Source organism: Ursus americanus, chromosome 24, assembly GCF_024610735.1.
Source record: "Ursus americanus isolate L20-20 chromosome 24, mUrsAme1.1.p, whole genome shotgun sequence".
Taxonomy (NCBI): Eukaryota; Metazoa; Chordata; class Mammalia; order Carnivora; family Ursidae; genus Ursus; species Ursus americanus.
In genome coordinates this window covers 34,824,504-34,840,377 of record NC_142150.1, presented here as the reverse complement: position 1 = coordinate 34,840,377, position 15,874 = coordinate 34,824,504, and the positions used below count along the sequence as shown (strand labels likewise).

The 15,874-nt window shown below is 48.8% G+C and overlaps 1 protein-coding gene and 1 pseudogene across 5 annotated transcripts; both read left to right on the top strand.

Annotated features, from left to right (window-relative positions):
• The first annotated feature begins 62 nt into the window (after nt 1-62).
• Nucleotides 63-6,347, top strand: TIMM10 (translocase of inner mitochondrial membrane 10). Of its 5 annotated transcripts, none has more exons than XM_087854871.1 (5): nt 63-195; nt 334-465; nt 3,989-4,069; nt 4,498-4,613; nt 6,057-6,347. In XM_087854871.1, exons 4-5 carry the CDS (start codon nt 4,543-4,545, stop codon nt 6,256-6,258), a joined length of 273 nt encoding a protein of 90 aa, XP_087710997.1. In that variant the 5' UTR covers nt 63-195; nt 334-465; nt 3,989-4,069; nt 4,498-4,542; the 3' UTR covers nt 6,259-6,347. The 5 variants fall into 5 exon arrangements, with proteins under 5 accessions (XP_087710997.1, XP_045642656.1, XP_045642654.1 ...); XM_045786700.2 differs by having other exon boundaries at nt 3,724-4,004; XM_045786698.2 differs by having other exon boundaries at nt 3,724-4,069.
• A 308-nt stretch (nt 6,348-6,655) lies between these two features.
• On the top strand, nt 6,656-7,641 carry LOC123785055 (small ribosomal subunit protein uS8 pseudogene; annotated as a pseudogene).
• Nucleotides 7,642-15,874: the final 8,233 nt, after the last annotated feature.

Here is a 15,874-nt window from a genome sequence, read left to right as displayed (position 1 = left end):
GGAAGCCAGTGGAGCCTTTCAGGTTGTAAAGGGACATGATCTAACTTTAGTTTTTGACAAGATGACTCTGGTTGCCGTTTTGAGAATAGACTGAGGGGGGAGCATTGAACTGAGGTGGGGAAACCAGTCAGGACATTACTGCAGTAAGCCAGGTGCAAGATGGTGGTGGCTTGGATCGGATGGGCAACACTGAAGGTGAGGAGACGTGGTACGGAATGGTAATTGTGGATAACAGTGACCAAGACTGTGCCAGCTTTGTCTCCAAGCCACTAGAATGACCCTTGCATTCAAGCCACTGACATTCTTGCCTTCTCTTCTCCTGTTCTTCTCCAGGGAGTCCATCTAGACTTTGTATTCTCTACGCCTCTCATGAGTGGTCAGAGCCCATAACAGACTCCGGGGGACCATCCTGAATCCCCTCCTTTGTGGTTGAGTTCCCATCCAAGAGGACAATACCGATCCATGGTGAGTAGCAAATACACAACTCCCTTCGGGAGCCTGGGAGGCTGGGAAGGGGTGGAGCACGGTAGAGGGAGAGGCCAGAGCCTCGGGGTGGTGCTGACAGAGGTCAGCAACTTTAGATGACGTATCTGGATTCCAAAGAGATCTTGGAAGGCTGGGCTGTGTAAACTGGTTTTGTTTTGTTTTGGTTTGGTTTTTACAAGAAGAAACTTAACAGGAACAACTGGAGATTCCTACTTGTGTTCTCAAATCCCCAACTGTATAAGTATAGGAAGGAAAAGACAGTCTCATAGTAGCTAATAGCCACGACATCACCATCAGTAAGAACAGTGATTACCCGGGCACTGGGGGGAGGGGGAAAGTGCGACGTTGTTCAATGGGTATAAAGTCTCAGGTGTTCAAGATGAATAAGTCCCCAAGGTCTGTTATACAACATTGTGCACACTTTACAAAACTGCACTGTGCACTTAAAAATTTGTTCAGAGGGTAGATCTCATGTGAAGTGTTCTTGCCACATAAAAGGGGGCCATTTTTAAAAAAATATTTTATTTTGAAGTAATCTCTATACCCAACATGAGGCTTGAACTCAATGCCAAGATCAAGAGTTGCACACTCCTCCAACTGAGCCAGCCAGGTGCCACCCGAAAGGGGCTATTTTTTTAAAAAAGATTTTATTTATTTATTTGAGAGAGAGCATGAGTGCGCACAAGTCGGGGGGGGGGGCAGAGGGAAAGAGAGAGGGAGAAGCAGACTCCCTGCTGAGCAGGGAATCTGCCGTGGGGCTGGATCCCAGGACCCTGAGATCATGACCTGAGCCGAAGGCAGACGCTTAACCGAACGAGCCATCCAGGCGTCCAAAAGGGGCCATTTTTGAGAAATTGGAGGAAATTGAATATGTGCATAAGATTACATCAAGCAATTACTATAATTTTGAGAATATGAAAATGGCACTGTGGAAAAGGACTTTATCTGTGAGAGGTCAAGACAGATTTTAAAAATATGGCTAAATGTTAACAACTGTTAAATTCAATATACTGTGCTCTCCACTTTTCTGTATGTTTTACATTTGCTCTAATAACAGTCAAAAAATTAAAAGAAATGAGAACAATGACTACTTTTCACTGAGCATCTGCCATGGGCTAGGTGCTTTAAGTACATTTCTTGTTTTTCTGTTTTGTAATGATTGTTTTAACTTTTTATTTTGAAATAATTGTAGGTTTACAGGAAGTTGCATAAGTAGTACAGGGAGAATACTAAAAGTCAATGTTACATAACTATATGCAATATCAGAGCCAGGAAATTGACACTGGAACAATGGTGTGTATAGTTCTATGACATCTTATCACATGTTTAGAGTCATATAACTCCTCCGCAATCAGGATGCATAACCAACCCATCACCGCAAAGATCTCCCTTGTTCTACCCCTTTCTAGACATACCTCCACCCCCAACTTTAACCCTGGGCAACCATGAATCTCTTTGTCTCTATAATTTTGTCATCTTGAGAATATTATTTAAACGGAACCATACAGTGTGTAACCTTTTGTAATACCTAATAAAAATTCCATCAAGGAAGCCGATTACTCTTGTAAGAACCCATCTCCTTTTCCCATGCAATTTCTTAATATTCCATGTGTTGACCATCTTATCAAAAGCAAAAACCAGGGGCGCCTGGCTGGCTCAGTCAGTTAAGCGTCTGCCTTCAGCTCAGGTCATGATCCCAGGGTCCTGGCATCGAGCCCTGCTTCAGTCTCCTTGCTCAGAGGGGAGCCTGCTACTCCCTCTTTCTGCCACTCCCCCTGCTTGTACTCTCTCTTTCTCTGTCAAATAAATAAATAAAATCTTTTTTTTTTAAACCAAGCTAAAACCAGTACAACAACATGTGTCCCCTAAAACATATGTATAGTAATACTCACAGCGGCATTGTCATAATAGCCCCAAACTGGAAACAACCCAAAAGTCTATCAACAGGTGAATAGATAAATGAATTGTGGCTTATTCATACAAACACTAGATGGCAATAAAAAAGAATGAATGACAGATACACACAACAGTGTGGATGATATCTTACGGACACTACAATTGAGGTAAAGAAGTCAGGCACAAACCAGCAAATAATGTACAACTCCTTTTACATGAACAAAGTTCAAGAGTAGGCAAAACTAACTGATGGCCATAGAAGTCAGAATAGTGGTTAACTTTGGGAGAGGGGGTATTGACTGCGAAGGAACATAAGATAACTTTTGAGGGTGTTGGAAATACATTGTATTTTGATCTGAGTGGTGGTTATGAGAATGAATGTATATATTTAAAAATTAAGTTTGAGTTTAAAAGAATTAAGCTTAAGTTTCAGGTACTTTAGTTAAAATGTTATACCTTAATTTTATCGAGAAAAAGTTTTTAAGTAACCTCTACAACTAAGGTGGGGCTCAAATTCAGGAGGAGGTGGGGGGGGCAGGTCAAGTGTTGTGTGCTCTACTGACTGAGCCAGTCGGGGTCCCCTGTTATACCTTAATTCTTAAAAAAGATTTTATTTCTTTATTTGGGAGAGAGAGAGAGAGCTCAAGTGCACACTCAGGGAGTGGCAAAGGGGGAGGAAGAAGGACAGAATCTCAAGGGGATTCTGCACTGAGCCGGGAGCCAAGGCAGGGCTCTATCTCACCACCTTGAGATCACGACCTGAGCGGAAACCAACAGTCCCACGCCTAACGGACTAAGTAAGCCACCCGGGCACCCTACCTTTATTGTAAAGTATGGGGGCACAGGGCTTGAGAAAGATGAGTCCTTAGAGCAGAAATGAGGGCCAGTGTTTAAAATCTTGACTTCCTTGGGCAATTAGGGAAGCAGAAGTTGCATAAAACAGACTGTATACATGCCTCCGTTTTTCTGTGAGCAGGAGCCTTGCCTCGCTTCTCTGCAACCCCAGCGAAAGCTTAGGACCTACAGGCCGCTGTGTTCCCACAGTCCATTGGAGCACTGACTCTCAAACTTGGCTGCACAAAGAAATCACTTAGGGAATGAAACGTTTACTGATGCCTGGGTCCTACTCCCAGAGGTTCTGATTTAATTGGTATGAAGTGAGGTATGGGCACTGGGATAGTTTAAAGCGTCCCACGTGACCTTAATTTGCAGCACAAACAAAACCGCTCTTTGGGGGAGTCCTTCCTTCTCCGCGCGTGGGTTTGTGCTGGGGCCTCAACTCTCCGGGGGTGGGGGCGAGGTTCACCGAGCTCGGCCCTCTGGTCCCTTCCTACAAAACAGGTAAACTCCGACCTCTCCGCGATAACCCAACCGACTTGACAGCCAGGCTGCAGGCGCTCTGCACTCCGCCCAAGCCTCTATGGTATTTTGGCGTCCTCTCTAGCATTTGCAAGGCGCCTTCGCCTTCTGCCACGGCCGGCAGCTCCCTCTCTATGGTAGCCGATTTCCCAGCGCCGCCTCGCTGGTACTTCATTCCGGAAGCGAATCTGATCAAAGAAGAGGCGGGACTTCCTTCCCGGAAGTGACCCACGTGCTTCCGCCCTAGCCTACCTGGTCCCACGGTGAGTCTCCAGTGTTTGCCTGAAGTTGGGGACACTGCGGGCATTGTGACTGGCCGCAGGCCGTGGTAAGTGACCTCTCGCCTCAAGGTGACCCTGATGATGGCGCCGCCATTTCAGAGGTTCAACCCCTGGACCGGGACCTGTCACCTTAGATCCGCGTGTTTTCGAATTCCTAGGGCCCTGGAAGTTCAGGCCCGCGGTTTAGTGTTCCTTTTCGGTCTCAAGATCTTCCCCTGGGTGGAGGTGACCGCTAGGGACTGGGGCGTCAGGTCTCGATTTTCAGCCTCTTCGTTGACGTGCTATGTGACCTTGGGCTGGGCAGTGTTCCCTTTCTGGTCCTCAGTTTCCACATCTGTGAGATGGGGTGGTTGAGCTCACTGAGGTCAGTGGCCCTTGCCAGCCCGATGTCCAATGATTCCTCCGCATCCTCTAACCCCGTGGGATGGGAAACGGAACGGGAGGGGTGAAAGCTGACGGCGATGTCTGCTCCTAGGACTAGGAGGCCAGAAGGAGATTTCCCCCTCGGTGCAGGTTTGAGATGGATCCACTCAGGGCCCAGCAGCTGGCTGCGGAGCTGGAGGTGGAGATGATGGCTGATATGTACAACAGGTAAGGGCCGACAATGCGCTCCCTTGTCTTTGAGAACGATCATAGGTCACCCTTTCTCAGGGTGCCTTTTGGAGGGTACCAGCCCCACCTACACTCCTCATGGTTGAGGGCTAATGCAGACGCGGTATGGGGTCACTAGAACGAGGTGGACTTCTAGATTGGGATGCAGTTGGCAACCGAGTGGCTGAGCAGGAAGAGAAGCCCCAGTCCAAGCTCTGGTTGGGTTCCAGGAACAGTTGAGTGTTGCCTTTTGTGATAAACAGCACATGGCCCACTTAGTAGTTAACATTTCTTAAACTCGTCCTCCACCTCAGGCACATGCTGAGCAGTTTACATGCCTTCATCTTTTTTAATCTTCAAAATGATCCACTGGGTCAGTTTTAGTTGTCCCATTCTAAGGTGAAGACATTGAGGCTTCTAGAGGTTAAATAACTTTCTCAGGGCACACAGTTGGTCGGTAGCAATGTCAGGACCAGTACCCGAGTCCGACTCCAAACTAGTGCCCACAACCGTTTGACAGATTTGGGAACAAACTGTAACTGCACCAATCACCACTAGTATGGCCTCAGGCAAGTTACTTGGACTTTTTGGTGGATTTCCCATCTATAAAATGGAGGTAGGGGGCGCTTGGGTGGCTCAGTCGGTTGAGCATCTGACTCTTGATTTCAGTGCAGATTGTGATCTCAGGGTCGAGGGATGGATTCCCACATTGGGCTCTGCGCTCAGCAGGGAGCCTGCTTGAGATTCTCCCTCTGCCTCTTCCCTGTTCGCCCGCACACTCATGCCTGTGCATGTGCTTTCTCTCTCTTAAATAAATAAACAATAAATCTTTTTAAAAATAAACGAAACGGAGATAATAGTGGTACCTACCTTGTAGAGACATTATAGATGTTAAATGTAGAAACGTATGACAAGCTCTTAGTATCAAGGCTGCTACACAGTAAGTAGTCCACACAGGTTTGCTGTTTTTATTGGCTTAAGCCACCTGGTATTTTCTCTTGATGGTTTATCTTGGAGGCTATATATACGAATACTTCCAAATATTTTAAATAATGTTAAAATGCAGGCTGTGAGATCAGACTCTGTGGGTTCATATCCCAGCTTTACATGATCCTGAGGCTCTCCATGCCTTAATTTCCATATCTGTAAAATGGGGATAATGATTGTGCCTACCTCATAGGGTTATTGTAAGGACTGCGTGGCAAACCATGTCAAGCACTTAGCATGATGCCTGGAACATAGCCAGTGCTCAACTAATGGTTCCTATTTAAATGAACGTGGGCTCAGATCAGGTGAGCGCTCTCAAGGACCTTCTAAGATGGTTGAGATGCAGACTGAGGATTTACACTGCCTTCCTGGGAGATGAGATCAGCATAGCAGGGCAGGAATGATGGAGAGTTCCCGGTATGCCACTGACCTGACCTTGCCCTCCCCCCCCCCCAGAATGACGAGTGCCTGCCATCGGAAGTGCGTGCCTCCCCACTACAAGGAAGCAGAACTGTCCAAGGGCGAGTCTGTGTGCCTGGACCGCTGTGTCTCCAAGTATCTGGACATCCATGAGCGGATGGGCAAGAAGTTGACAGAGTTGTCTATGCAGGATGAAGAGCTGATGAAGAGGGTACAGCAGAGCTCTGGGCCTGTGTGAGGCCCCAGACAGTATACACGCCAAGGTGCGCCCTGCCCCTTCCCACTTGTCTAATAAAAGTGCCCCCACTGGGTGTCATCTGTGAAGACTGCCGAGCCTTGGCTCCCTCGGGAGAGCCTCCAGGAGGCCGGAGTATGGTAGGGCTACTCTCCTGGTTGAAGAAGGGGTATTTGTCACACTGCGATGTGACTGTGTATGTACGTGTATGTGTGTGTATATATATATTAAAACAGGTTTGTGGACACCTACTACACGGAAAGCAGTGTGCCTGGCACTTGGGAGTAGAGGCAGCAGCCACAGTGTCTGCCAGCAGAGGGAGTCTCGCGTGGTGTTTAAAAGCACAGACTGGCGTGGTGTTCTGGGTTGTACCCCAGGTCAGCCTCTTGCTGTATGACCCTGAGCATATCACTTCCCTGTGCTTTAGCTTCCTCATCTGTAAAGGGGGGATAATCCTGGGGCCGTGGCAAGGATTATATGGTTTAATGTGTGTCCAGCATTTAGAGTGATGACTGGGGCATAGGAAGTGCTCAGTAAATGTGAGCTGTATACATGTGTTTAAATAACAACCTAAAATTTAAGTGGAGTCAGGCGGGCATTTTTCCAGATATAAGAGAATATTTAGAGGAGCGAGTGAACAGGAGATGGGATCTGAGAAGGAAGTAGCCAGCCCCTGGGTTCTGAGTGGCAGTATCAAAACGTGAAGGGGCCAGCTTCGTGTGTGATGTGAGTGATCCAGGAGGGGACTGAGTGAAAACCACTGCCATTCACTGTTATTCTCAGTCAGGAACCGCACTCCTCACTCTTCGTGCAATATCCGATCTAGCTCTTTCCGCCATCTTTCCGGGCCACCGTAATGCTGCACATGAATGTCCTGGCAGATGTTTGCACGAGCATTAATGCTGAAAGGGGAGGCAAACGCCAGGTTCTTATTAGGCCATGCTCTAGAGTCATCGTCCGGTTTCTGTGATGATGAAACATGGTTACCTTGGTGAATCTGAGATCACTGATGATCACAGAGCCGGGAAACCTGTGGTGAACCTCGCGGGCAGGTTAAACAAGTGTGGAGTGATCATCCCTAGATTTGATGTACAGCTGAAAGATCTAGAAAAATGGCGGAATAATCTCCCATCCTGCCAGTTTGGTTTCATTGTGTTGACAACCTCAGCTGGCATCATGGACCAGGAAGAAGCAAGAGGAAAGCACACGGGAGGGAAGATCCTGGGGTTCTTTTTCTAGGGATGTAATGCATGCAGAGGAAATACCTCGATGGGGGAAAAAATCTGATCTAATCCACTCAGCTGGGCTAAGGGGCCCAATTAGGCAGTGGAGGCCCAGAGCGGTGGTTGCTTGTCTGAGGTCTCACGAGAAGAGTGGGGGCTGACTGCTGCTCTTGCTGTCTCCCTGAGGAGACCACTGCCTCGAATTCCTGAGTGTCGTGGGGAGCTATGCGCCTTTCGGAATGTGTGGCTCACTCCCTCCAGGTGGGATTTTGGTTGATGTCAATGCCACTGTGGCAGCAGTGCCTTCATAGTAGAGAAAGGTGGGTATTGGAAATGGAACCTCACCAGGTCACTGGGCATGGAGTAAAGGGAGCGCTAGAGGCAGTGAGTTTGGGGCTTACATGTGCAGGCCCAGAGGCTCTGGGGTGGCTCGGTTGAGCATCTGACTCTTGGTTTTGGCTCGGGTTCATAATCTCAGGTTGTGAGGTCAAGCCCTGTCTTGGGCTCTGTGCCGGGGGGGGGGGGGTGAGGGGGGGTGCTAGGAGTCTGCTTAAGATTCCCCCTCCCTCTGCCCCTCCCTCCACCTCTCTCTCCCTCTGTAAAAATAAAATTAAAATAAAATAAAATAAAATAATTTGCAGGCCCAAGCCAGACTGCCTGGGGTGGAATTTTCTAGCCGTGTGATCATGGGTAAGGCATTTACCGGTGTCGTGTGCCTCAGTTACCCCACCCATAACATGGTGGTAGCGGTACCTACCTCCTTGAGTGAGTGGTGTGAGAATGAAAAGTGTTAATACTTATAACACTTAGGAAAGTGCCTACTGCTGTCAGATCAAGTGCTCGATAATGTTAGCTTGTTTGTTTGTTTGTTTGTTTGTTTGTTTGTTTGTTTGTTTGTTTGTTATTGCTGAGTTTGGTGTGAGAAGACATGGGATAGACCCTTGGAAAACTTCAAAGCCATGTCGGGTGACCTTGGCCGGCAAAAACTGAAGGCTCCTTTGTAGGTACTGAAGTGCAAGCTTGGGTCAACAGGTGGCGCTGTCCGCTCACAGGATCGGCGCTGCAGAGGGCAATTCCGCAAGTGCCTATTATTTGCCTCCTCCGTGCCAGCATCGTGTCAGCGTCGGGCTAGGGAGAGGGGAGTGGTGAGAAAGATAGATATTGTGCCTACCCTCGGGTTTAGCCAAGGGACATCAAAAATTCTGATAGTGCATAGCGGGAACATCTAGAAGGGGTGGTAGGAGCGGAGAGAAGAGGTTCCAGCTGGAGGGAATAGTACTTGCAAAGGCTTTGAAGTGGCAGAAAGCGTGGAGTGTTCAAGAAACAGCTTCAGTGTGCCTGGAGTGCTGAGTGTGAAGGGAGGTGGTGGTGAGAGATGAGACTTGGGGGCTGGGCAGGCAGAGCTCCAAAAGAGAAGCTGTGTTAAAGAGTTTGGATTTTCTCCTACTGAGGGCAGCGGCAAACTGTTGGAGGATGTAAACCCCGGCAGTGAAAGAGACAGATCTGCGCTTCCAAGGCTCGCTCTGGCTGCCAGCTGGGGGGGGGGGGGGGTAGCGGAAGATGATGGTAGGTAACGGATTAAGGGGAAAGGTGCCAGGGAGCCAGTAAGAATAGCTATTCAGTTGCAGTGGTGTGCTAAGAAGTGTATTATTTCAGTTAATCCTTGTAACGTCTCCCAAGCGGGTATGGTTATTCTCACTTTGCAGATGAAGAAGCCGAACTCTGTAAAGTTACTTGCTGTAGGTCACACAACAAGCAAGGGACAGAGCCAGGGTTCCAGCTTATTCAGACAGCGGAGCCCACTTTTAACCACTCCTCTAGAATTGGGGGGGTGGGTGTGTGGGGGGATGCTCCCCCAAGAGGTACAGGTCAGCAATTTCATATTTCATTCAACAATATTTATTACAGGCTGCTACATGCAAAGAGCTACAGGAAGGATCCAAAATGAGTTTGCTCGGTCCCGGCCCTCGTGACTATTGTAGGGAGCGGGAGGGGGTACAGGAGAGATGGAACACACAAAGGATGGTAGGATGGGTTAGGCTCTTTGTGCCATAGAGCGGAGTCCAAAACTGCTCATCCTCGTGTATTTTACCTAGATTATCAGTTTCAAAATCAGGAAATGTCTCTCAAAAATCTGGATTTGACATTCTTTGAAAGTTTGGAATATCTAACCAGTGAGCCTCCATTCCTGCTTGGCAGCGGCTTGACCATAGGCATTCGGTCTGTGCCTGCTCTGGGCTTGCAGGTGAGCCGGACGCTACATGAGAAAACATGTCGCTGTCCAGGAATAGGCAAGCTCTCGATGGCCCCCAGTGGCCCTGCCTGCAGCCAGTTGTTCCTGGTACAGTCCGCTTCCCCTGAGCGTGCACTGGACCCACAGACTTGCTGCTAACACACACCGCAGCAGAGGCGACAGGATGCCGTTTCCGAGGTTAAGGTACAAGAGATTGGAATGGTCGTTTTGTTCGTTCTCTCTCTCCTCTTGCTTACCATGAGGAAGCAAGCTTACGTCTTGTGAGCTGCCCTGTGAAGAGGTCTGTGTGGAAGGAACTGAGGGCAGCCTCCAGCCGGTGAGGAACTCAATCCAGCCGACAACCATGCGAATGAGCTCGGAAGCAGCTGCTTCTCCAGACGCCCGCAGCCCCGGCTGACACTTCACAGCTTTGCAAGCCACCTCGGAAGCAGAGGACCCCTCTAAGCTGCACCCTGACTCCTGACCTAGAGAAACCAAGATAATGAATGTTTGAAGCCATGACGTTTTGGGATAATTTGTTATGTAGCCATCGCTAACCAACACATGTACAGTGTTCACAACTATTACAATTGTCTGAGACTGTGGCCTTTCTCCTCCTAGACCCAGCATGGGCCAGGCACCGTTGCAGGCATTTGAGACACATCACTGAACAAAACGGAAAGGTCCCTGCCCTCTTGGAACATGTATGCTAGTGGGGACAGTTCTGCATAGTAGTAGAAGTCTGGTTTGGCAGTGCTGTTTTGAAGGAGAGTGCATCTTCAGCTCCTGGGGGAAGGTTCGTAACTGTTTCCAGTTCTTAGACCCCCATGAAACTGCAACAAAAGCCGTGGATGTTTCTTTAGAAAAATGTACATGCACATAGAATTTTGCATACGATTTTAGGGATTATCATAAAAATGTGGGCTGACCTGAGGGAAGTGTTGTGATGAGCATTGTTTTAAGTGCTGGGGTGAAGAGAAACGATAAAAAACGGAATGTGAAGACCTACTAAACCCAGTTGCCTTTGCAGTTGTGTTCAGCGCCATAGGAGATGTTCTGGCGCTGTGGGCTATATAGAAGAATGTGCCCCCAAGGCTGGGTGCTCAGAAAAGGATGTCCCCCAGAACTTGATAGGTAAGTGAGAGTTGAAGGATGAGTGGAATTGGCCAGCAGGGGGCAGGTAGGTGGTGGGGGTTCTGTGTGAAGTGGTAGGAGGGTAGAGGTGAGGAAGGCGGGCACGGGTTCCCGCCCTCTGGTGCACACAGTCCATCCGACAGAACAGACACATCTTTTTTTTGGAAGATTTTATTTATTCATTTGAGAGAGAGAATGTGCAAGTGAGTGAGCACAAGCAGGGGGGTAGCAGAGGGAGAGGGAGAAGCAGACTTCCCGCCGAGTGGGAGCCCAGTGTGGGGCTCGATCCCAGGACCCCGGATCATGTCTGGAGCTGAAGGCAGATGCTCAACTGACTGAGCCACCCAGGCGCCCCCAAAACAGACACAGCTTCATGAGTTTCATCGAAAGGCAACTCAGATATACAGATCACATAGCAAGGGGATTTATTGCTGGAATCAGGCAAGGAGCCTTCCCCCAGGAAGTGACCATTAAGCCATAATCTGAAGGATTAGTTAGATAGGCCAAGCCAGGGGAATGTTCCAGGCCCAGGAGAAACTTGAGATGGGAGAACATGGGGTGTTAATGGGCATGAAGAGGTCACCATGGTGAAAGCATAGAGAAGAGAGGCTGGGGCTGCAGGTGGGCCTAGACAGACTCGGGGGCATTGTCAGGAGTTTGTATATTTGCCCAAGGGTCATGGGTATCTTGTCAGGGGAGCGGTCTGACCATTCTGTTTCCAGAAGATCATTCTGACTGGACCATGGGGTCATGTGCACAGGCAGAATCAGAAGGGCCAGGTTGAGAGGGGCGGCTGGCTTGCTCAGTGGGTGGAGCATGGGACTCTTGACCTGGGGTTGGGAGCGCAAGCCCTATGTTGGGTGTAGAGATGACTTTAAAATAAAATCTTTAAAAAAGCCAGGCTGAAAGGGTTGCTGGAGTGGAGGCGCAGTTGCTGATGACCTGGGCTTCCGCACGGCAGTGGATGAAAACGAGAGGTCTTTAAGGATAGGGTCCACAGGCTCTCTAGGTTGGATATGGGAGGTGGGGCAGGGAGCAAGTCGGCTAACTCCAGTTTTGTGGCTTAAACGACTAGGCGGTGGGTGGTACTTTTACTGACACAGGCCACACTGGAGAAGGAACGGGTTAGGGAAGAGGAAGGTCATTTGTAGTCATTATTGGGCACTTCTTATTTTAAAAAGATTTTTTAAAAGATTTATTTTTATTTATTTATTTTTTAAAGATTTTATTTATTTATTTGACAGAGAGAGGCAGCAAGAGAGGGAACACAAGCAGGGGGAGTGGGAGAGGGAGAAGCAGGCCCCCCGCTGAGCAAGGAGCCCGATGCGGGGCTCGATCCCAGGACCCTGAGATCATGACCCGAGCCAAAGGCAGATGCTTAACGACTGAGCCACCCAGGCGCCCCTAAAGATTTTATTTTTAAGTAATCTCTACACCCTACATGCGGCTCAGACTTACAACCCCGAGATCAAGAGTTGCACGCTCCACCGACTAAGCCAGCCAGGTGCCCCCACTTATTATTTTAGAAGGTCCAACATAGTTGGATGTTTCCAGCTGCATCCTCACACCACGGTCCCCTCGTTCTGTGTGCCTCAGCCATTCTGGCCCTCATTCAGCAGACTGAATGTCCCTGGCATCCTCCTGCTGTAGGACCTCTGCATGCATTGTGTCTTCCTCTTGGGGGGCTGATAAATCCTACTGATTCGGACATGGGAAGCTATCTTCAGATCAGAGCACAAGCATGCTGACCTCTGGTCTAGATCAAGCCCCTGATATGTTCACATAGCACCCTATGTCTCTCTTCCTGAGCACCTCCTTTAGATGCAATTACACCTGTGTAATTATTCGATTCCTCTATACTTCTGTCCCATTGGACTTTGCATTCTCTCAGGGCCAGGTCTGCATCCTACTCACCATCGAATCCCTAGCGCCGGACACATGCAAAGGTGTGTGGTTTTTTAAATTGAGATATAAATTCACATAAAATGAAATATTTTTTTAAAGATTTCGTTTATTTATTTGAGAGCCAGAGTGTGAGAGAGAGACAGCGAGAGAAAGCGCACAAGCAGCAGGGAGGGGCAGAGGGAGAAGCAGACTCCCCACCCAGCATGGAGACTGACTCGGGACTCGATCCCAGGACCCTGGGATCATGACCTGAGCCAAAGGCAGATGCCTAACCAACTAAGCCATCCAGGCACCCAAAATTAAACATTTTAAAGATAGATAGATATAGTTATATAGATATATATATTTATTTAATATTTATTTATTTGACAGACAGCCGGCGAGAGAGGGAACACAAGCGGGGGAGTGGGAGAGGAAGAAGCAGGCTCCCAGCAGAGCAGGGAGCCTGATGCAGGGCTCGATCCTAGGACGCTGGGATCATGACCTGCGCCGAAGGCAGACGCTTAACGACTGAGCCACCCAGGTGCCCCTATGTTTATTTATTTTTTAATGTAATCTCTACACCGAACCTGGAGCTCGAACTCACAACACCCAGATCAAGAGTCTCACGCTCCCACCATCAGAGCCAGCCCAGCGCCCCCTTTTCTTTGGTTTTTAAAAATTAAGAAAAAAATATTTTTTAATGTAATCTTAAAAGTAACTAAAGTGTAAAATTCAGTGGATTTTAATATATTCACAAAGTTGTACAACCATGACCCCTGTCTAATTACACAACATTTTCATTGCCCCGGGAAGAAACTTCATTCCCATTCGCCATCACTTCCCATTTTTCCCTCACTGGTCCTGGTAACCAGGAATCCACTTCTGCTCAGTGGGTCTGCCTATTCTGGGCATTTCATGTAAGTACAGTCATACATTGTGCGGCCCTCTGTGTCTGGCTTCTTTCACCGAGCAATGTTTACAAGGTTCTTCCATGTGGGAGCAGCATGACTTGCTATGACCAAATATGATTACATTGGAGAGCAGTACACACACATTTCGTTTATCCACCAACTGATGGGCAATTGGGTTGCTTGGACGCTTTGGCTATTGTGAATAATACCGCTCTGAACGCTTGTGTCCAAATTTCTGTGTCTACGGCTGTTCTCAGTGTTCTGGGGTGTATTCCTAAAAGCGGAGTTGCTGGGTCACGTGGTAACTCTATGCTAACTGTGAGGAACTGCCAGCCTGTTTTTCCAAAGCAGCTGCACCATTTTATTTCCATTCTTCATGCAAAAGCTTATAATAACTATTTATTAGCTAGAAGAAAGAAGTTCTTACACTGGATGCTATTACTTCCAGCACTCCGTGGGCTGGAAGAGCGAGGCTCGGGAGCGCAGGCCTTGGGCAGAATCGCACAGCTCGTCAGCTGCAGGGCCAGGATCGGGACCCAGCGGCGTGACTCCGGAGCGAATACTGCTGTGGGCCCAGCTGTGAAGCAGGCCGCAGCCAGCAGGAGATCCCATGTGATTCGGGTGGTGTCAGGAAGACAGTCTAGGAAGGGATTAATTTTGGGGCCAGGGAGGGGGCTGAGAAATCCTATCAAGTCTGATGCAGAAGTGTATCTTAGGTCGCTTCCCCCCCCCTTTTTTTTCCATCTGAACTATTACAGTGGCTTTAAGGTCTTTAAACTGTCATAAGTTCTCTCTCCTTTCCAATATAGCCTTCTCCATTCATTAAGCACACTCATTAAGCAAACTCAAGCACATCTATCACCATCCTTGAAAAGAAAAGGAAAGAAAGGAAGAGGAAAAAAAAAAAAACGAAGAAAACAATCAAACACAATTCAGGAGCTCCTGTCGGCCATCTCACAACGCTGGAAATGCTCGGCCTCGTAGAGGTCATTCCAGACTGACCCTAGCTTACTTTTTCATGAACTTCATGTCCCACCCACTCCCTTTGATTTATTCAGCAAATGTTTACCAGGGGCTCATTACATGCCAGGTGCCGGGATAGGTGGCAGGCCTGCACCTACCCCGTGGCTGTGGCCCCCAAGAGATTCATAGCTCACGGGGAGGAGGCAGACAACTAAACCAATGAGTCAGGGTCACTGTGAGAGCTTCCATGGAGATCAGATTAGTGTTTTGGGGAGTACGTGGGCAGGGCCCCTAACCCAGCTTAGGAGACCAGACAGCTTCCAGAAAAGGGTAAAACTTGAGGTGAGTTGTGAAGGAGGAGTACATGAGAAACGAAAAGGGCCATCTGTCGTGCCCACAGAAAGGAAGAGCAGGTGCAAAGGCAAGGAGGTATGAAACCAGCTGGCTTCACACGTCATTCCACAGGTGCTTGCTGAGGACCTCTTGGGTGCTAGCGGCCGTTCTAGGTGCCGGGGATCCAGCAGGGAACACAGCAGACCAGGCCCTCGCCCTCACGGAGCTGACAGTCCACAAGCGGAAAATGTGGAAATGTGTTGGGGATGAAGAAGGGCAAGCATTAAAGCCATATAGGCCCATGGACCCCTAAAGCCCATCCCATGGAGGGGCCCACAGAACCCTGACACTGGAATGTGGAGACGTGTGTGTGTGTGTGTGCTCATGGTCACACATGCGTTTTCCCAGGGAGCGGACTCATAACACCGTATATTGTAGTCTCAAGGGGATCCATGACTGTTTGGGGTCAGAACCCTTCTTCTAGGGCACCTTGTGTTAAGCGAAGGTGTTTGACCTTGATCTGGAACTTCTGGGAGCCAGTCATGAATTTTAAGAGGTGAAACCAGCAGGGCCTGACACCGTGCTCCTGCCAGAGAGAGCTCCTTGTGCTTTTCTCGCTGCTAAGCCTTTGCTCTTGCTCGTCCTCCTGGCCTGGAGGACTGGAAAGGGCCACACTTAAAAGATCTGACTTTGCATCCTGCCTCCACTCCCCACGTTCCAGGTGCCAGCTGCTAGCCTCCTCCCCCTGCGAAAAGCTATGAGGTTAAGATAAGCTCATGGTGTTTGGAGGATTTCATAGTTCTTGTTTGGCAAGGGCCCAGCATTTGGTACCACTCAGCAAATGCGAGTTCCTCTCTTGGCTTGGTGGCTTAACTGTTCAGGGATCCCCTCGTGTCTGAGGTCTTCCTGGGCCGTTGCTGACATTGCCACAGAGC